The 22,070-nt window shown below is 39.9% G+C and overlaps 2 protein-coding genes across 4 annotated transcripts; one reads left to right on the forward strand and one right to left on the reverse strand.

Annotated features, from left to right (window-relative positions):
* Positions 1-76: 76 nt before the first annotated feature.
* On the forward strand, positions 77-3,906 carry LOC137953906 (uncharacterized). 2 transcript variants are annotated; one of them, XM_068801455.1, is made up of 12 exons: positions 77-169; positions 813-1,138; positions 1,239-1,289; positions 1,572-1,702; positions 1,865-1,981; positions 2,075-2,206; positions 2,440-2,516; positions 2,674-2,843; positions 3,021-3,074; positions 3,196-3,419; positions 3,508-3,633; positions 3,717-3,906. In XM_068801455.1, the coding sequence occupies exons 2-12, from the start codon at positions 962-964 to the stop codon at positions 3,742-3,744; spliced, it is 1,287 nt and encodes a 428-aa protein (XP_068657556.1). In that variant the 5' UTR covers positions 77-169; positions 813-961; the 3' UTR covers positions 3,745-3,906. The 2 variants fall into 2 exon arrangements, with proteins under 2 accessions (XP_068657556.1, XP_068657557.1); XM_068801456.1 differs by having other exon boundaries at positions 3,199-3,419.
* Positions 3,907-9,775: 5,869 nt separating this feature from the next.
* LOC137952923 (protein CHROMATIN REMODELING 4-like) lies at positions 9,776-21,466 on the reverse strand. 2 transcript variants are annotated; one of them, XM_068800036.1, is made up of 11 exons: positions 21,007-21,466; positions 19,379-19,712; positions 18,954-19,055; positions 18,054-18,740; positions 17,454-17,558; positions 14,703-17,369; positions 14,428-14,585; positions 14,172-14,286; positions 13,910-13,983; positions 12,588-13,281; positions 9,776-11,894 (listed from the first exon to the last, which is right to left on the reverse strand). In XM_068800036.1, exons 2-11 carry the CDS (start codon positions 19,598-19,600, stop codon positions 9,939-9,941), a joined length of 6,780 nt encoding a protein of 2,259 aa, XP_068656137.1. In that variant the 5' UTR covers positions 19,601-19,712; positions 21,007-21,466; the 3' UTR covers positions 9,776-9,938. The 2 variants fall into 2 exon arrangements, with proteins under 2 accessions (XP_068656137.1, XP_068656136.1); XM_068800035.1 differs by having other exon boundaries at positions 17,454-17,561.
* Positions 21,467-22,070: the final 604 nt, after the last annotated feature.

A 22,070-nucleotide genomic window follows, 5' to 3' on the forward strand; every position in this document is an offset into this window, starting at 1 on the left:
CATTGCCACGTCCGCTGGCCTAACCGTTTTAACGTTTCCGTTTATTCTTCAGCATTGTCCTCTCTCTTCCTCCTCTTCGACTGCATCTCGATTGACGATTTCCAAGGTACAGCGTCTTCCTTTGCCAGACGAAATCGTCAATCGTCAACGTTTCGGTTTTGGTGAAAATGTAAGCGGAGGAAGCCTCTTCGTGAATCTGTTATTTTCTGTTGTCCTATGGTGAGCGCTTTTTTTTCTTTTGAAAAACGTTGGTTTTGAATATGAAATGAACGAATCTTGCATGGTTTTTTTCTTTGAATTGCGTGAAGGTCTGTTGAAGTAAGAATTTGCATACAGCGAATTGAATATTCATGGCATCAGGCTTTTTCAGCTTTTTACGTATATATCTGTAGTTCTCGGAGAGGTTGTTCTGGATCGTGTCTGTCAGGCGTAGTTATTATGTGAGCATATATCGAATCTAGTGTTCTCATTGTTCTGTTTTTTTTTTTTTTTTTTTTAAAAAAAAAAACGTTCGTGTCGGAGAAAGGAAGCTGTCGTTTTAATTTCTTGTTATTCTGTTTGTTAAAGAGAATTGGTAAGTGTCGTCTTCTACATGGTGTCTGTATGTTGAAATGTCTCGATCAAAACAATGGTGCGTTTCAGAAATTAGTTGGAAAAGAGTTGCAATTGCAAATGTCCCATGTTATTCTTCACTATGAATACGTGACAAGCTTTCCCTTGTTTTTTTACCGAGATTTATCTTTGTCGATAAAAGTTTATTTCGTTGAAATCGGATTCAAAGTCTTTGTGATTTCCTTACTAGCATTTTGCAGAACTCTTTCTCTGACTGCCCCTTGGACGAAAGCCATACATTTTTTAAGGGCATTGCGGACTGCATGGTTCGGTGGCGTCGATTTGAACTGTAGAATATGATGATCTTTCAACTCTGAAAAGTTGCGAGATACAAACTCTTCTTCCGGAGATGGCAGCCTGCTTTAAGTATTGGAATGACTGCGTCGAACCTGAAGACCTGGAAGCGATGTGGGCAGATCCTGAAGTGAGCCAGGAATGGATAGATGCAGGAGAAACTAAAGAACAGAAAATTCTTCTTTCAAGAGATCCTGATGGACAGCCTTTTCTGACCCAGACTGAAATGAGGGTAAAATCAAAAGGAAACATAACAAATTGAGATTATTACTTGTTACGCTTTAAACCCTCATTTGATTATCGGTCTCGTGCTTCCAATTGGTGTTCTTCAGGCTGTGGCAGAGATTACTGTATCTAGGCATTTCGATTCACAGATAGATCCGGTATTTACTGTCTGAACGTATTCTTGTTGTTTTTAGAGCATTATTTTATTTGTTTGCTTTTCCTGATAGTTAGGATCTACGTACCTTCTACCTGAAATTCTTCTTGGCAAGAAAGACGGGAACTTTTCAAGCTTTACTGGATATTATTGAAAAACTTTTACCCCCCAATTTTATTCGTCTCTTAATTTTTGGGTTTGTTAGTAAGCACAGATAGATTACTGACCAAAAGTAAGATAATATACCCTTCATTTGTTTTTATAATAGTTGTATACTTCTGTCTAGGACATGCTTCGTGCTCTGGCTGAAATTGCAAGTGACAGACAACCTCTCTGCTCCCGGTATGAGGAGAAAACCAAGGAGACGGGTATAGGACTAATGCAAATCACTCCAGCAATAGCAGAAAAAATGTTCAGGTGATTTTCAAGATAAAAACTTCTTGACCACAGAGCTATGAGCTTTATTTTAGTCTGTTTTTTCTGCTGTTTGATGGATACAAAACTTGCCCATTGAACAGAACTTAGGGAAATTTGATTCTGTTTATTCTGCTTTATTTAAAAGACTGAACATCTTTGCAGTGAGACGGATTGCCGAGCATATGAAATAGATGCAAGTAAAAATGCACTGAATAGGCCCTTCGTGAATACGTATATAGGGGCTGCTTACTTGAAATGGCTATCCAATTTTGAGGACAAGTAAGTTGTCATAACGCCAAATTTTATTTGTGACAATTGATTAGCCAATCCTTTTGATTTTCTTGTATTGACATTGTAAACGGATTTATGCAGGGAAAGAGATGAAGAGTTCGTTATAAGAGCTTATAAAGGAAATATAAAGAAAGCCAAGAAAGCATATCATAAATCAACATTGGATTTTTGGAATAGATATCTTTCAGTCAAGAAAAGTCTACCATCTAGAAGGTGTTTTTCTGCTTGAACTTGAAGAATTTTTTTAAAATACCCATGCACATCCTGAAATTAAATGTGGAGGAAAACTCTCATTCTAGTACTTCACTGCCTATATTGAAATGGGGTTGTTTTCCTGTCATGTGAGATAATGTTGGAGAGCTGTGAAGCATATATATCTCCAATTGATTTGAAGTATCTGCAATTCCACTCTTCTAAATAGAATAAAATTTTGACTTTTGGTGCAGAAACACACAGAATCAGGAAAATGAATCCTTGGGATCCGACCAGGCAGGTCCTGCTGGATCTGCTTCAACCAAAGCAGGTAAACATTTAGCAACTCATTCATGTTAGTTAAGATGACCAATGGTACCCTTGGCGTTTCTATTATACTTCAATTTGTACCTAATCTCTTAAGCATCACATTGCTCTGCAGTATGGTTTGTTTCCTAACCGCTAGTGTATCATGCATGTGAGTGTAGATAACTGGCTCAAATATTGGGATTCAGTAGTTTCCCCGGAAGATATGGAACAGTTATGGAAGCAATCTGTTGTACAGAAGGAATGGACAAAATCTGGAGAAAAACGAGGAAAAGTACGGTTTCCCCTGGATCCAAAAGGGAGACCATATCTTTCCTTGGCAGAGGTGAAGGTATGAGTTATTGACATGATAACCCACTCCAATTCCCTTTTGTTCTCATATTTCATCCCTCTGTACTGGGGATAAAGATGATAAAACGCATTTTTGTCTAGTTTACGAGAAATCCAGCATTGCTTCATTTTTTATTACTTGATTGAGTGTGCTCACTAATGGTGACAATCTCTGCAGACCATCGCCGAAATCATAATATCAAAACACTTCGATACGAAGGAAATGGCACCTGTAAGGAACATCCCTACCTTATTCGATCTGTCCCAAACAATGTAGAAAATCCTGAATAGTGCATTGTCATTGATAGAGAACAGAATTTTCTCAGTTTTACATAATTTTTCTGGTTTGTAAGCAGGCAGTTTTGTGCGCTCTAGCTGAGCTTAGCAGCATGAGGTTCGTGAATGGAGTGGGTGCACGAAAAGGACTTATGGGAATTGATTATCCCACTGCTGTCTGGCTTCACAGGGATGGATATAATGCTTACCAAGCAAAATCCGAGGAAGATCTTTCCAATCCATTTTTGTCCATGTACTTTGGTGCAGCTTACCTGGTCTGGCTATCCAATTATGAGGGAAGGTGTGTCTTCCAAAACAGATCAACTTTTCACTTATCTCTAAATTAGACTCCATGAATGAGCAGATAATCTCATTTCCATTTGAAACAGGGCAAGAACTCCGGAGTTCGTCGCTGAAGCTTACTTTGCAGGTCCTGAGACTGTTAAAAATGAGGATGCAAGCATCCTTTGGATCAAGTTCCAGGATGCTCTCAGTCTATACGATGACCCAAAAACGTACGTATACTTGGATTCATTTCCCTTGTTCTAACCTCATTTGTGCTTTTTAATCTGAACATTGGACATTAACATGATTGTAGGGTACAAAAGTCCTGCTCCATTTTGTGACCTTCCTCTATCTATGAATACTGTAAAGCTCTCACTCAGCACTCAGCAGCTTCAAAAGGAGCTTTTCTATGTGAACACTTGTTATCTGATTTATTGTGTTCTTTATATGTTTGTGTAAATTCACGTCTGAAACACCACGACGAATTAAACGATGAAGCCTCGGAGTCGGCAGATTCTTTCTATAACCATATTTCCAGTCGTGTCCTATATTTATTGAGGATACATTTGTTTCAAAATATGCTTCTGGTTAAATATATTTTGGCAATCTGCTCAGTTGCTATGTGCTTCAGGGCAAATAGAAATCAAACGAGAGCAATATATTATTGCTATAGACATGCGAACAGAGGAAAAGATTGAATCATCTAAGGTATAACCCACCCATTAACCCTTCATTACTGCTTCATACAACAGTCTGATGAGCTCTGCACATTTCTTTTAACTTTTCCATGAGCATTTTTTCTGAAATGAGCCAAGCACTTTTTATTTATTTTCTTTTGATTGCATCTGCTTCATTTGATAATCAAAGCAGATCCCAGCAATATAAAATTCGTCAAATTCTGATTGATTCTATAACTGTATAGCTTCAGTTGACAGGTTGGATCCTGATTGAGATGTTTAATACAACTCTCTAATTGATTAAAAGAATAAAAGGACAATAAAACAAGTAAAATAATGTCTACGAAACGTGCTACAGGGAAGAATAATAAATAACCTTCCCCAGTTGAATGAATCCAGATTCTACTCTGATTTCAACTGAAATGCATGGAAGCTCTCAAAAGTAGCCACCAGAAAACACCTTTATGCAGAGACCCACATCTCAAGGGGATGTATTTTATTGGGTGTGTTTGACAGACGACTGATCAGTCAAATCCAGTTATATTGACCTTTTCCTTTGTTGCCCACAAAGAAGACAATATCTTATTGGATTCATTGATTTTCACATTATAAGAGAGCTTGTAAACCGTCTTCTCATACGATCCTCACCGAAAGAGCTTTCATTAAGTTCATATATTTTTTATTTACCAAGAGTCATGTGGCACAACTCTACCAAATCTTAGTTGCTCTTCTCTTCTCTTTGCTTCATTAAAGAACCATTCTTTTAATCATCCAAAGCTCTAGTTTACTGTCTTTTGCAGCAACCAGTTCATTCATCTTGAGCGAGAGAAAACCAATGCAGTGGTTCAAATCACAAGTTCACCCCTTGCTCCATCCATCACATGGTATGTTTGCTTCCTTCAAATCGTCTTCTTCATTGTTTAAATCTTCTCTTGTGTGATTTTTCACATTCTTCAACACTTATTATTGTCATTTGGGAGAAGCAGAGCTTCACCAATGGCCTCAAGACATATAAGTCGTAGAGAGAGAAAGAGAGAAACAGTGCCCAAACCAATTCATTCATCTTTATATGCTTCAAACGATCTTCTTATTTGTTTAATCTTCTCTGGAGTAATTTTCAAACATCATTCAACGCGGTTATGGTAGAAACCACGTTCTTGGCCTCAAGACATGTAGTTGCAGAGAAGTCAAAGAAACTACTTTTCATGCAAAAACCAATGAATCCTTGGCTTTTCCCCACCTACCCTTCTTTCCCAAGAATACCGTGCATGAATTTTCTCAGAGAAGGAGCTTCTGGACGCTTTTCTTCAGTGTTCAGTTCATCATCACAACAAACAGAAATGCTTTTGATGCAAGAATAGGGCGGACATGCATGCATGCCAAAGAGAGCAACCCAAGTGTTGTCTAAAAGGGAAACATGGACCAAATTAAAGATATAAATCCGAGGAAGGACTTACAAAACCCAGTTCATGAATTGAATGATAATCAAGATTGAAGCAATCCCAAGCATTGGATATGAACAGGAAGAACTGAGCTCAGAAGAGAAAGAAAGAAGAGAAATGATAAGAGCAGAGGGTGGTGGTGTTGGAAAGAGCACCACATGTTATAAAAAAAAAACAAATCAAATGGAGTTCTGTTGGGAAGAGACAAGCATGTCAGTGTCCAAGACATTCAACCTGAATTCATGAATGTGTGTGGGGTTTGGAGGTCTGTTAGGTGGTTTCTTCATCTGTGAGGGCATTTAATACCTTTGCCCATGTTGACTAGCCTTTTGTTGCATGTGAGTGACAAAAACTGGAGAGATGTTTGCTCACATGGTGGACCCACATCATCTCTCTCACCAATCCCTTTAGGGGACCCATTTTTTGAAGGACACTTTGTTCTATAGGGCACCCATGTTGCCACATTAACCCATAATTCTTTTTAAATTGGAGTGGCTTAAATTAAGTGAAAACAATTTAAAAGACATTCACTAGTTTCAAAGTTAGGGTTTTATATCTGTCATAAGGTTTAATGGTTGGAGGGTGAGGGGGACCTAGAAAGGGAATATGCAGGGATGGATGCCCCACTGGAGGAGCCAGACGGGTCATGCAAGTCAAATTATTTTCTGATTACTGACAGTCAATCAGAAAGATCGGTACATTGCCCATATTCCACTGCTTCACCTAAATCATTCAGCTTTTTAAATACCATCAATAACCTCAATGATTCATCTAAACTACAAAATTGCCACTGCCACTGAATGGGACTGAAGCTCAAATGCCCTACAGGTCCCATGAGTAGAGGGTGGGTGTCCCATGACGAAAACCCCTTAAAAATTCAAGATGTCCTACTGAGTGAGTCCCAATGGGCCACCTTTGAGAAGTTCACATGGTGGGACCGGAGAAAAGACAGGAGTAAAAGGACATAGGTCCCTCATTTGGATCACCAACGACAATTTTGTCAAATTGGAGGAAACCAGAGAAATAAAAATTTGAACCAAACTCAGCTCAGATCAAATGAAATGAACCTCGAAGATAGTAAAATAACAAGCGTAGTAACTAACATATAGAAAACGAAATCCAAACACTATATAAAATCATCACAAGCGGGTATTCAATCCAACTCAGCTTCATCTTCTTCCCTGCGAATAACACCTTCAGAAGCTGAAAGAAAGAAAAGAGAAGAGAGTCCAGTCTGCTTTCTCTAGCATGAGAGAGATGGGTCACATATGGTGGCAAAAACACAGCTCTTCCGCCATTTCCGGGGTTTCTCGAAATGGGTCTGACGCCGGCGGGCAGACGCGGCACAACCGGCGGCCCTCGTCCAGCTGCTGCTTGAGAAAGTTCATGAGGAAGCTGAAGAAGCACAGCAAGATGCTCTGCTCCGCCACCAGGCCTACCACATTCCATTGTCACTACGATCCGATGAGCTACGCCCGGAATTTCGATCACAGCGATGGCTCATTCGATGATGGGTCCAATCAGTTTTACGCATTCTCGTCGAGATTTGTTCTCTCGTCGGCTTCCGCGGCTCCTTCGGTGCTTGCCGCTGTTCACTAGTAGTTGCAGAAGAACAATGGATCAGTTCTTCTCTTTCTTTTCTTTCATGGATTTCTGGTTCAGAGTTGCCGGATGCATGAACACCCCAAGTTTTGATAGATCAAAGTAATGTATTTATAGTGTCTGATCGCTGTAAGAAAGTAGGTTTGTAATTTGATCTTTCTTTTCTCTTTCTCTGCAACGAAATCAAAGTTATTAATCAGTCATGCTCTTTCATTTCACCAGCATTCTTCTTTCTTTTTCTTTTCTTTTTTCCTTAGCTTTCTTTGTGTTAATTACGTTTACCAATACGCTGGGGAAAAAAGAAGAAAAAAAAACAAAAACAAGACAAAGACTCCTGCATTTTTGTTGCTGAAGCAAACGAAGACATCTGTGCTTCTGTTCATTCGGATTTTCGGACGAGACAGGAGTGATAGGATATTGAGGCAGCGAGAAGAAGAGACCTGCTTCTCATTTCTTGCGTCTGGTTCCGATTTCATAGCCGTCTGTGATTTGAACGAATCTTGAGAATATACAGAGATGAACGTACATTTACAGTCACAAATGGTGAAACATGTAAAATGTAAAATCGCTCCGTCTTCCAGGCCGCGTTTTCAACTTTTTTTCTCTCTGAAATGAATAGGCAGATTCTGGGTTCCCATGTTCTTGTCGTTACTTAACACGTCCTGTGAATTAACATAAAGGCCTGCTCCTTCCTGTGCAGCATGTGAATGATCGGGCAGATTTTATGTGAAGCATGTCGGCATGGCCATTAATGAGGATGAAACAGCCTTAGGAATTTAATGCTTTCCATGAAACGAGAGAGATGTTTCTCTGTTGATCTACTCCTAGGAACGGATTCAGCTTTTACAAGACTTTTAACTCGTTCTAGATTCTGTGTGAAACTGAATTCTAAATCGAAGAACTTCATTGCACAAAAGTGTCGCTATGCTTGCTGCTTAGAGGCTAACTTCTACCATTAAGAGATCATGACCCACTTTAACCGAAGGGAAATATATTTACAGAGAAGGGCTACAAGCAATGTCATAAAAACTGGTCTGATGAACTACATGGTTTTTTATCATCGGTAGATTCAGGATAACTACATATTCCTCCCCAACCTCTCTGTTGCAAACAGAGAGGCTGATGAGAGGGAACTCTACCCTGCTCCACCCCTCTCTGTCATCAGATCTGCACCCTTCCCAGCTGCCAGGAAACATAGACTAGGCTCCTCCCTCTACTTACTCAACAGAGGAAACCGACTTGATCCAAACCAGTTTTGTGCTGTGTGCAGCAGAGGTTGGCGAATTTTACCCTTCTGCTGGCTATGTGAAAGATCAGAACTAAATGAGGGGGGAAGTCAGGTCCGGTTGAACCAGCTGCACCAAACTCAACCAACATGATCAGGTCTGTAGCATAAAAAAAAATGCACCCAGCCAATGTGGCCAGTCTTTTAAAAGAATTATTGATTATGGGGCATGAACAGTCTAATTACTCATAATAGCAAATCTCTACATATAGCTACATGAATAGCAGATTCAGAAATGCTCTCTTTGTGGTTAAATAAATAACAATTTTCACATTGGACAGTGGACTTTAATGCAAACTCTGAAGTTGAAGCACTACATTACTCACAGAAAAGGCTGAGGCACCGATTATGCACACATCAAAAAATTCTGCAGAAATGATAAATATCAAGTTCCCTAGACCAGTTGCATGTAATAAACTACATACCAAACAGAAAGTGTTACTGCCAGCATATCGATTTAATAACCCACAGCAATAACAACAACAACAAAAATAAAATAAAAATCAGAGAGAAATGTGTAGCAACAAGAAAATAACATGCCCCATGTTGATAGATTTATATCACCAAACAAAGACCACCTTGAAAAGATTAAAAAAGTCATTTCTTTGTGTGGCATCATTCAATTATGTCATTGGGTAATCCATTTAAGGGGGAAATCAGCCTTGCTCGCTCGCTCGCTCGCTCTCAGCATTCAAATTTTACAAACAAGGCTAAAGACAGCTAAAACAGTTACACACAAAATGGATTTGCTTTTCTGCCACAAGCTTCCCAAGACAAAAATACTAATATGTGAGTTGGGCACTTGGCTCAATGGCCCCAATAGGGGTTTCTAATGTGAAGTCTTGGATTCAAGTCTCACCAAGGGCATGAGGTGTATCGTGGCAATGTTTGTGGGTATAATCAACATTCAAAAAAACCAAAAATATAACTCTTTATCTTATAGTCTTGATTCTCCATAAAGAGCCTCCTCCATTGAGAGGATAGGTTTAGGAATGGGATTAACAATGAAGCTCAGATACGATTGCATATTTCTGGGAAACAGTTCAGCCTCAGCTTACCCATGAGAATTATGGAAGAACTACTCCCTGGTGCAGATTTAGACTTCCAGAAAACCTGCATGTTTTGAGTCTCAAGGACACCTATATAAAGCATCAAGAAAATCAGAAGATGAGTACTACCTCTCAGGTTACTGCTAGAAAGACCTTTGCTCAACACCCAAACCAACCTGTACTGGAACACTGGAAAAGAAGTTATTCCCTTCTACAAGAACGTAGGATAATCTTTCAGAATTTGGGTAACAAATCTATTCCAACAGATTTGGTTAAGTAAACTAATTTTAAGAATAAGAACACTAATAATGAAAAAGAAACACTGTAGAACAACTCCGTGAAGGCAAGACTATATTTTTCTTTCTTTCTGTTACAAAATCTTTACATAAGGGTTGTCCAAATAACTGTTTCCTAATTAACACTAAAAATAATGCTTACAAAAATGGCACATTGGCAGAGGAGATCATAATGGCAGATCTACTACTCATGCTCACTGTGATGGTTATCTGACACCGTCTCCTCTGAAGAAATTTCCTCCACTTCAACCTGGACCTCACATGCATCTGAGTGGGTTTCACTAGAATCCCCACTTTCTATCCTATCAACCACATGGTCTTCTGGAAGCTTGCCCCAACTATTCAACAGTGAGCTCCTTGCCTTTCTTTTACCACGCTCTCCTTTCATCAAATCCAAACTACCCACGTCTCCAGATGGCTCTAAATGCTCAAAGCCCTTCCTCATTGCAGGACTATCACTTGTGAGAAAGCTTGAGCTTGGCATGTGTGAACCAGGAGCTACACAGGAAGCAACCAAATTAAGCACTTCAGGCGACGGTGATAACATAATGCCTGACTTCTTGCGGTTGGCAAGCAGAGTTGATGACGATGGTGTGCTTAATAAATTTAAATTCAGTGAAGGAAGGGTAACAGTGGGTTCCACCCAAGAGAGGCTTGTTGATGGTGTAGTTGATGGAACTATCGTTGGAAAAGGAGGGGCAGGAGGGATAGAGCTCAAAGTGCCAATCTCTGGTGTCACTTGCTGGAGTTTACGTAACTTACACCACCTCTTCTTTATCCTCTTTCTTGGGTCCTTTGGCAGGAACAGAGGTGGACCTGGGACTGTAAAAGGAGGAATTGTTGGTTGAGCTTCTCCATACAGCAACCTAACAGACTGGGCAATGGCAGAAACATTTGGCGGTAACTCAGGTTCTGGAGGCTTTGGAGGCATATTGACTGCTTCTCGGAGCCAATGAGGAAGCTTGTTTGCAGAAGAATTACCAGCAGAAGCATCAACATTGATAGGAGGATGATCTAAATTTGGTTTCTTGCTGGTATCAGGAAATGGCCCACTGAATCCAGCCTCCCGTGAAATGTTGTGACTATTGCGTAACCGATTCAGAGATTCATCCAAAAGACTAGGTAACTTGAGGTACTTACTTGCAGTTTGGTCATCATCCCTCTGCTGAAAATTGCCAGATAATGAACTGGGAAGAAATAGGGGCTCCAATGACAGTTTAGAGGTCCCAGGTCTATCAGAAGGTCCAGCAGATGAATCTCCAGTAAAAATTGGTTTAAATTTGTCCTGCTTCCATGAAGGAATAGGTGAATAGTGCTCATGCATCTGACTGAAATGACCAGTTGGCTCAACATGCGGAAGATCTCCATGACCCAGCTGGAAATCCGTTAGATGGGAATGAAATCTATGTGGGCCATAATTATCTGGCCCATCAAGCCCTGTAAATCTACTTCCAAGTAATGCCCGTGTCATCATCCCATCTGAAATGTTGGGAAATGTAGGTTTTGTTAGTTTTGGTGGGGGGAAGGCAGGACCATCCAAGATTTTAAGCTGCTCCATTTCCCATCTCTCTGCCAATTCTTCATAGGTCCTGTACTTCGAAAATTTCAATTTCGGATCTCTGAGCATTGCATCCCAATTACCCCGCCCATGTCTACGAACCCCAATCCAGAGGGCATCAAGTTCGTCTTCTGACCATGAAGCCTCCATCTTCAGTCTCTTTTTGAATTTGTTTGATGCAGGTCCTGTCCTCATTAATATGTTATCAAGAACCTTCTTGTGATTTTCAGGCAATGAAGGAAATGTTGGTTGGACCTGACCCAGGCCCAACACGGGTGGAACCTCTCTCATAGGATGCATACTCTCATCAATGGGAAACCTGAAATTTGGCAATAATGGCATTGTAGGAAGATCTTGGACAGAGTGAGTCATAGTTCGACCATTCATGTCCAATGATAAGTTTGGTAAGAGACCAGCACAGGAGTTGGATACACTTTTGGCTGATAATGGGACTTTGGAATTCAACTTCTCATCAAGAATAAAGTTAGGTGCAGGTAACTTGTCTTGGAAAGATGAAAATCCAGCACCTAAACTGTCCAGATGATCAAGAGGGCCTTTTCCTCGTGACAATGTAGAAGGGCACTGCACATTAGACAGCCAACTTAAATCAGTGTCACAAAGCTTCTCAAATACTTCAAATCTTCAAGACACAGAAAAACAAGATGTTCAAAAAAAATATAGATCGACTTTCTGGTGGTCAATAGTCACCAAAAAAAGAGGCAAGTATCTGAGCAGGTTCTGTTGCATATGGCAAATTTTATTCAGAAAATACGATTAATATGAAACAGAGAAAAATAGAACTAGTAACCCCTTTTTTTATTTTTTATTCTTATTGATTAGAATTTTTTAACTATTAAGAAATAGTCTCACATGGATTAGTTAGATCAAAGATATTGAGTTTATTAGTTGGCAAAAAAGGTTTCCTAAGTGGCTAGTCATTTTGAGATGGGCCTTGGACCCAATTTAACATGGTTTCAGAACTAGTACTCGTATGTGGGTATTCCACCCAAATTATCCACGTGCCTACACATGAAGGGGAGTATTAAAGAATAGTCCCACATGGATTAGTGAGATCAAAGATCTTGAGTTTTGGGATGGGCCTTGGACCCAATTTAACATTAACCATTTGAAACAAATTTTCAATTGCATTGGTCTTAAAAAATGTCAAGAAACTTCTGTACTTAAGAAAGAAAAATAAATTCAACTAATCAAGTTTTAGGATAAAAGATCCAAGAAGAATGGACAGATGACAAGAAGTGTCTAGAGCTAACATACCGTAGGACTAGGAATGAGACCCTCTCGAATTGTACTTTTTATAGGATGACACAAAAACTCTGATGTATCACGTGGCACTGATGCTGTTGCAGATTCTTGCGCCAAGTCCAAATTGATGGAACTTGAAGCAGCAGGAGCAAGTCGAAGAGGAAACTCAGGCATCGCCATACCAACACGAGTTTGCTGCTTACTTGGTCTTGGCAGCTCCAAGTAAGGATGGAAGTGTTTAGAGGCTGAATCTCGTAAAGGTGCATTTGGAGCACACAGACCCAAAACAGGTCCCAGTATGGTAGTTGGAGGTAGTGAACTCCCCCCCATATTTGTGCTTTGGAACTGGTGGCTTGGAAAGAATATGTCAGGATTGAGACTGCCAGGAGGTTTGACAGAGAGGTCCAGATGAGGACTCTGAATGCTTTTGTGTGTATTTTTCAAGAGCCTGTTCCTTGAAGATTGTTCACTTTTGTTCCTCATTGCTGTTTCAGATGTCTGAGACATAATGGCATTCTCCAAGTTTATGGGAGAAGCCTGGTCTTGTACAACTTCAGCAGGTCTTGCATTATGTTGACTCTCAACTTCACTGGTGTGTAAAAATGGTTGCACTGACTCAGGACCAACAGCCTGTGGGTCAATGGCACGAAATGCTGACAGACGTCTCTGAGCAATGCGTTCCTTCTGCCTAGCACGGAGCTTTGCACTGTTTAAAAGAAGACTTCAGCAACCGTAGGCAAATTCACTTAAAAGTTTTGTAATAAACATCAATATCAAGACAACCAAATATAACTACCACTGTTATAAAATCCAACCAGAGATGTGACCGGTCCAGCTCAACCCAGGTGCACTGGGTTTGACCACCAGGTGACCCATGATGATCATTGTTTAAAAAAAAACTAAAGTTAGAGGTTGGGGGAGAGATCTCGCCAGACCAGCAAGAAGGAGTGCCCCCCCCCACCCACCCACCCACCCAAAACCCTTCATCTTCTGCCAGCAGAGGAAGGACAGGAGCCCTTCTCCTGCTAGTGGAAATTTGCAGCTTCCCTCCCCCCACCCCTCTCTGTTTTCCTCTGTGTTTTTACAGAAAAATAGAGACAGGGAAGGAGGAAGGGGCTTCTGCCCCAACCGTCTTTTTTCTTGCATGGATTGACCAAGCCAAATCAGCCAGCTCAGCAGTAACTCAACCTGGTCAACCAGGTTTTACACTCCACTTCCGGATCTGTGGGTACTCTTGACCCGGGATGAGAAACCGGGTCCTATTGAATTTAGTTCAACTAGCCAGTCTGATCCAGGTTTTATAACAAAGATATAGCTCAAGACTTTGCACTTACAATTTTTCTTTTAGAGCTCGACCTGCAGGTGTGTATTCTGGCTCACGCTCTGGCTCATCCTCATCATTACCACTCTGCTATAAACCAAAAAATAAAAGTCAAACCACAGGAAGCTAATAAAAAGACAAACATTCAGGCACCAGTATTGCCATCCCAAACGGAATTACTCTTACACAATTACATTATATGAACACAAAGAGCTTCTCAAGCTTTTAGTGAAATAGAACCATGCCAAAGCTAAAAAGAAAGAAAACAACAGTACCTCATAAAAAGCTTCACTTGTATGTGAAGTAAAGACTTCCTTATAGGAGACGGCTTTTCTCAGCCGTTTTCCACGCCCAAGGGCTGCTTCCTCCTCATTCTGATTTTTCTCCCACCTATAATGATAAAGAAAAACAAGGGCTTAACTCAATAATGACATCCATAATTGTGAAAATCGCACAAAATAAACTTTGTGCAGATCTCTCTTTAAATTCAAATCAGGAAAAAGTAGAAACATCAGCAAATTGAAAACTCACCTCACACGCAAAAGCCGGTCCCATTCATTTTCTTCAGTTGCACTGGCTGCAGGATCTTCTTTCTTATCATTTGACTGTGGAGTGATGCCCTCAGCTGTAGTTGGGGGTAACTCGCTGCCTGCTTGTTCTTCAGCCGGTTCATCATTCCACTCCACAGACTGTTTTTGAAAAACAAAATATAATAAATAAAAGGTGATATGATAAAGACAGTAAATATGCAAACAGGCTAAAAGCAACATTTTCAGCGAGGAAAGAGGCATGAAGTGAGAACCCACCTTTACTGAACCAAGCATATCATTCTCCATGTCACCTTCAATATTTTCAATAGATCCCAAATCAAGGTTAGAGCGATCAAGCAACTTCAAAATTGCTTTTTCATCCCATATAATCTTCTGAGATCCATCTGTGCATTTATCTTTGTACACATCTCCAAGGCCACCACCTCGCCTTCTATGCCTCTGCTCTGCATCCCCACCCACATCAGATTTGTTCCGAGAGCCTTCATTAGTAGCATCTTTTCCATCCCCATCAGCTAAATAACTAAAAAGTTCTTCTGTCCCCCATTTTAGAATGTCTTCAACTTCTTTTTGTGATCCAGACTTGTTCACAAAAAGTTGGTCAAGCATTAGTTTCTTCTTGGCAAGTTGCAAGATTCGCTCCTCAACACTAGCACGAACAACCAACCTATACACAAGAAGCCTATTTGATTGACCGATTCGGTGGGCCCGATTCATAGCTTGTATATCCGCATGTGGGTTAAAGTCAGAATCATAGATTACCACTGTATCAGCAGTAGCCAGGTTTATTCCGAGCCCACAAGATCGAGTGGATAGCAAAAAGACAAAACGGGTTTTGTCCTGGTTAAAGCGTAAAATAGCAGCTTGACGCTCCCCCACTGACACGGATCCATCTACCCTCTCAAAGGTTTTGGGACCAAATTCCACAGTGAGATAATCTTCAAGGATATCCAAGAGCTTAGTCATCTGTGAGAAGATAAGCACCCGGTGTCCTTCCCTTTTCAGAATCTTCAGCATAGAATGCAACAGAGCCAGTTTAGCTGAAGCCTTTATACGCATTTCATGTAGGAACTCAATGGTCCCTGATTCAGGTTCTGTCCCAGGTATGAGATACGGGTGATTGCATACCTTCCGTAGCTGCATGACTATGTTAAGCATAGATTGTTGCGCAACACCTTTTCCTGTATTTCTTAAGATCTGATAATTTTTTGTAAGCATGGCACGGTAATATTCTGCTTGAATGGAAGTTAGTTCAACTGGGACCATCCTTTCAGTCTTAGGGGGGATATTCCGCATTGCGTCTTTCTTCAGCCTCCTCAGCATGTGGGGTGCCACAAGTTTTTTCAGTTCTTCCACTTTTTCAGCTGTAGTCAGGTCATTAAAATTTTCTTCAAAGGATGATAGCGAAGGAAAAGATGCAGGTTGCAAGAAATTCAACAAATTGTACATCTCGCCTATGTTGTTCTGGAGGGGAGTTCCAGTCAATAACACCCGATGCTGGAAAGAAAATGTATTGAGCAAACTGAAAAGTTTGCTCCCTGAATTCTTCAATCGGTGGCCCTCATCTACAACAAGAACCTCCCAGGTAACTCCTCGTAGATGAGACGAGTCAGCAAGCACCATCTCATAAGTAGTCAATAAAACATTGTACTTGTAAGAGGCAGTTCTACCCTTATGAGTTCCATCCCAATCACCTGCATGCCACTCGTATTGACGAATTACAGACCTTGCTTTTGCACTTCCATGATACTCTACCACATTCAAATGAGGAGCCCAGGATGTAAATTCAGCAACCCAATTTGGCATTGTGGAAAGGGGAACTAGAACTAGACAAGGTAATTTGGCTTTGAATTCAACATACAACGATGAGATGAAAGCACATGCAGATACAGTTTTACCAAGGCCCATTTCATCTGCTAAGATCACATTCTTAGATTTGCACCAGCATTTTCTTAACCAATTTAACGCCTCTAATTGGTGTGCAAACAATGAACCTCCTTTAAGTTCCTTAGGTTGTTCCATAAGAGGAATTATTTCGACTTGATCACCTTTTATTTTTAAAGGGTAAGCTCCACTGAATTCCTTCTCCCATGTTTGACTCTCAATGAGTTCAAATTCTGCTATAAGATGAGAGGCTTTATCCATGATGGGTTGGTCTAACCTTTCCCATGTACATTCATCATACGGAAGACCGCACCATTTTATCAATGCCTCCTTTGTACCATTCTTAGCAATACGAAGAGCAATAACTCGCTGAGGTTGGGTCCATTGTTCCTGGCAAATATTAATCATAATGGTTCCATATTTTGCCTTGTAATTCTCAAACTTTCTCTTGGCCAGAACCTTCAGTTGGGACTCACTGACCCATGTGTTGTGAACATGAGACTGGCCAACCCACTTAACTAAAAATTCACATACAATATCTTCATGTGGTGTGGGGTCTGCATTTTTCTGCATTAAATCCAGGTCTTGCTTGTTATAAGTGATGCCATTAGCACTTGCCTCCAAATTTGCCTCATTTGTCTCACTAGACTTTTCCACAGTGTTTTTAGTTACATCGACAATATCTACTGCATTTATAGCAGATTTGATCTGTGTTTCACAGTTGACTTCTGTATATTGCTGGTCTTCAGCAGGTACATTGGTTGCTGCCAAGACATTTTTTTTTTCCAAGCAGTCTTCACCTAAAGACATGTGTTTCATATCATCTTTATTTACTCCATCCTCTTCCTCAAGAATGTTTTTTTGAGAAAGCTCTTCCTCATGAATGTTTCCTTCACCAGTAGGTTCTTCATTGACATCAGAGCCATCTATGCACTTATTTTCAGCACCCTTCAAAACTGTGACTTTACTGTCATTTTCAAGTGTAATTGAGATGTTATCAGACCCACTACTTCGAATTCGACAACCCAAAATGCGATCGACCTTGAACAAACAAAAACAGTTTTACCAACACCAAATAAAACAAGTAAATAGAATACTGAACCATTATACTGTTAGTTATCTTACCTGTTGGGTTCCCTCAAGAATGTACTCTCCATACATAGCAACTTTATCTACTGTAGTTCCTCCATCAAACTCAGTTGATGAGTTTGATATCTCTTCAGGAGGTTTCTGCTGTCAAGGGAAGATGAAGAAATGATGAGCTTCATTTGCCAGTTAAGAGGTATCTTTTCACAAAGTTACCGATAAAGCAAACTCCCTTGCACCACTGGAAGAAGTACTCTGCTCTTTTATTCTATTTGTTCTTAAAGGAACTCGAGAAAGGTATGGTGTTTCAGCAAACCTCTTTGAACAATTAGTTCATTAGATTCACATGGACCTAAAAGTTCAAAATTGTCATCAAGCACAAGCAACCATCACCATACAGAGAGAAAGCCAAACCTTCTCACTATAGTGCAGCTAAGTAACTTCTGCTCAACTAAAATCAAATATTACTTGCAGAAAGGTATAAGCATGTGGCCTAATTGCCAGTGAACTCCTTATGCTAGTAATTGGTAATGCTACTATGCACTTAAAATTTTGAGGTAAAACCCTACCACATGGACCTATATCCAAATCACAATATTTGAAACAATAACAATTTCAGTAACCAAGGCAAAAAGAGACCTTATCTTGTACTTGAAGCGTCAACTTCTGCACCACTCGATCTTCCTTTGACTTGTGGCGGTCAACTGAACTACGTTTTCTGCGGTTTCTAATTTCAGGGCATGCAGAGGACGCCCTGGACCCACTCCTTTGAGTATAGAGATTGGATCGCACACTTTTTTCAGCTTCAGCTGTAGACTTCTTCTTTTTATGGTCCCCCTTCTCAATTTTCTGCCTATTCTTCTTAGCTTTTTCTGCAGAATGATAAAACCGGACAATAAGCCCTTTTGCAGGAGATCTTGTCTCTGCCTCAGGCTCTGAGTCCAAAGATCTAGAAGAATTTTGCACGTCCAGAGGAAGTGACGGTGTTTCTTCAAACCCACCATCAAATGATGAGTGAGATGATTTCCCAGTACTATTTGTTTCCATTTCTTGTGATATTGACTTCTCTTCCACAGGAGATGCATGGCAAGCAAAGGTGAGTTTTTCTTTGACAGAAGATGAGGACTTATGCTTCTCCAGTATGGAGCTTCGACCAATTGACAATGACTTCCCTGAACCAGATGTTTTACTGCCAGTCTTTAATTTCTTTATGGAAGCCTTAGTTCTTGCTCTTCTTGAAACAGAATCAGGAGGAGGAGTTACTGATTTTACAGACTCTTTTTGCTCACAACATTTTGGACACTGCCACTTCCCAGGGGGAGTCCTCTTCACAAGAAATACAAAAATAAAAAATAAAAAAAAATCAGTCATTCATTTAAATTGTATGAAGATACATCACTTTTGCATATGATCTTCATACATAAATAATAAGTTTGAAATAAAAAAATTCGGGAAGAGTAAGAAAAGAATACTCAATACGAATTAGAAATTCATAGGAAAAAAACAAAAGAAGGAATGGTGATAAAAGCTAATAAATACCTTAAGAGGTGGATTAAGACACTGGAGATGATAGGTACGAGGACACCTATCACAACACAATAAGTTGCCACCAAGATCACAAATTACACATTCATAATAGTACTGCAGGGCAAATATAACCAAGAAAGAAATAGGTGAGCCCAATGACCATTACTAACAATCAAAAACCTAAAATAACATCAGATGTAAAAATTATCAGAAGAAAGTAATCTCATTTTATTTTTATTTAGTTCCCTTCTCTTCTCTTTGGCAGTCAAACAGATTCTTAGATTCAGTTGATGATTGAATCAACAGTTCCATGCCGATAAACATAAAGATGAGACAAATGAAGTCCTTTTTTATAAGTATCAAGGGAAAAAATACTAATTAAAAAATAGTGACTGTTGATTTGATTGTTTCTATGATTAAAAAGGAAAGAAGTATACCCCATCATTTCCTTTCCTCTTTTGTGGAGAAGGAGAAATGCTATCACCACTCCTTAACCTCCGCTTGGCCGATGAGCTATTACTAAGAGGTTCCAAAGGTACGGTAGAAACACCATCTTCTCCATTAGTTAGTTCTGTTGTAACAGGGACCCGTTTTCGCTTACGCTTTAGGACCCAATTTTTTTCAATCATTTTATCTTGTAATGGACCATTTTCCTTCATTTTGAGAAACTTTTATTTCACAAACATGACTACACAGAAGTATGATATAAGTTAATTATCGCGGATATAAATCCACCATCAACAAGGCGTTGCAGTCCCCCAGGTCTGGTTCCTACAAGAATTAAAAGGAATCACACTCTTCTCTATAATAATGTATGGTCATAATAAGTCAGAACACTGATGAATAAAAGGCAGCAAGAGGAGAAAACAAGACAAACCATCAATCCACCAAGAAAACCACAACTTCTAACCTATTCTTTCAAAATAGACAAACTCTTTAGGGGAAAGAGATTGCTGATATTTAGCATTAAAGCAGGAAGGTGAATTTAAAGTTCTAACCCAAAACCATAAAAAGTTTGACTTATTTCCATTATCCTTTGCCCAATACAACCCCAAATTCCAAATATCAATCTCTACAAACCCACAAAAACACCTTTTTCATTTTCAGAACGAAGCATAGTGAAAAAGCTACAGCTTTCCCGGGAACCTACGTTTGGTTTTCAAGCTCTGTGAGCTACTTTTTCACCCAGTTGTTGGCTCTGATAACAAGAAGTCTTGTCATTGGAAGTCTCCAGAAATAGAACACACATCAAAACCCTGAATCATTCAGAAACTTCTAACCAGACTCATATTCTTCACTACTTAGTTAGCTAGAACAAGATGGCAAAAAATACACAAACTCCAACAGATAAAAAAAAGTAATTCCACCAATAATTAATTCAAGCTAATAAAGGAGAAAAGAAAGCCTCTAACGAATTTTCAAGTATATCTTTGTTGTGTTGAAGTTAAGGAGACAATGTTACTAATCAATTACTTACCAAATGCCAAACTGTCCTAGAAACACTATCTGGAAAACCGAAGTCGAGTACACTTATCAACAACTACTGAAGTAAACCCATATTCACCTACATCTCTACTAGGCAAAAGAAACAGATTCTAGTAAATAGTCCAAAAACACAAATCTATGTGCCAAATCCAATGACCAAGCTAAAACATTCTACACTTACTGAACCTACTCCATCAGCAAGTCCAATTCTTGTTTAATTGTACCACTGAACCATTTAGTCCCAGCATCTCAATTGCCCATCTTCAGAAACATATGCGTGGCAGACACTTCTAAATACAAAAGGCAAGATAGATTCACTCATTTAAAACTCAAATTCCGAAAGGACCATATCCCAACTACAGCAACAGCCAAGCCAATAAAAACGAAGTTAAATGAGGACTCAAACTGAATTAATTCTATAATCTCCAAACATAAACCCTAATGACAGTCGACTCATCATTCCAGAAGCTAAAACCACAATCAGATAAACCCGAGCAAATCTCAGATAATAACTATGAAACATAGATACTACAATCTTACAATCAAAAGCAACGCCACATCAAATGTTAGTAATACTCACCATTCTCAACCGCAATTACACCCAAAACCGCGAATTCTTCAGTAAAGAGCTGTACAAACCAACTGGTCTCCAAGATCATCCAAACGGATAAAAAGCGAGGCGGTGGATTAAGAGACGAGCAGCGGAACGGTTGCAGGCAGCGAGAAGAAAAAGGGCTAGGGCTTTGGAGAGCGGGTGATATAGCGAGAAAGAGAATAAATAGGAGAGAGGCGCAAGATACGGAATCGGCGGGGTCGTAGGACGAGAGAGAAAACCATCGCGGGACTGACATGGCAGGTGTGAGCCAATCCTTTCCATCCACGTGGCGCAGCGAGAGCAGATTGCTCCTCAAGGGGGCGCATTTTTGTTTCCTCTAATCCTCCCTCCCCCTTTCTCTCTCCTCCCAGACGAGCGAGAAAGCAAGAGCCACCCTCCCTCTGAACAGAATCGATCATTTTGCTGGTTTTGATGTGTTGAGCAAAGCAATGTGGGCTGTTTCCCCGCAGCCTTTTCTATTTTTTTCTCCCCTTTTTCCCCTTCACTCTCCCTCTCTCCACCCCACCTCCCTTTCTCTCTCTAAAATCTAAAAATCCCTTTTTCTCCTAACTCGAACGTGTGACGCCATAAATTCTGAAACATAAATGAATTAAGAAAACCAGATTCTCAGCTTTCCTACTTTCTGCTTTTGCTTTCCAGAATCTTAATCTTCGTATTTTCTCTCTCCTCCCTCTTTCTTTCTCTACCTGACTTCTGTACTTTTGTCTCCTCACTGTGTTTTCTTCTGCTTCTGACAATTTTTTTATCTGCTGTCTGTTCATATTATCCTTTTTTCCTCCAATTTCTCTTTTCCCCCTCAATAACGTCATAATTACGTTTGACTCCCTGTGACCAACTGTCTGCACGGTTATGTAAAAAAAGCTTAGTTGAAAAGTCAGTTTAAAATTCAGGTAAAATACCCACCACGAGCTCAAAACCTCCAACAAAGTCGTTAAAACTTGAAATATTACACTTCGGTCCTTGATTGTGTATTTTGTTCAAATTGTTCCCCGGAGACTCCATTTTCGCCAAAGCCTCCTTGATTATGC

This window comes from Aristolochia californica, unplaced genomic scaffold (genome assembly GCF_029961685.1).
Source record: "Aristolochia californica isolate CCGP_79_NKW_82.1479 unplaced genomic scaffold, dmAriCali1.0.hap1 SCAF_16, whole genome shotgun sequence".
Lineage (NCBI taxonomy): Eukaryota > Viridiplantae > Streptophyta > Magnoliopsida > Piperales > Aristolochiaceae > Aristolochia > Aristolochia californica.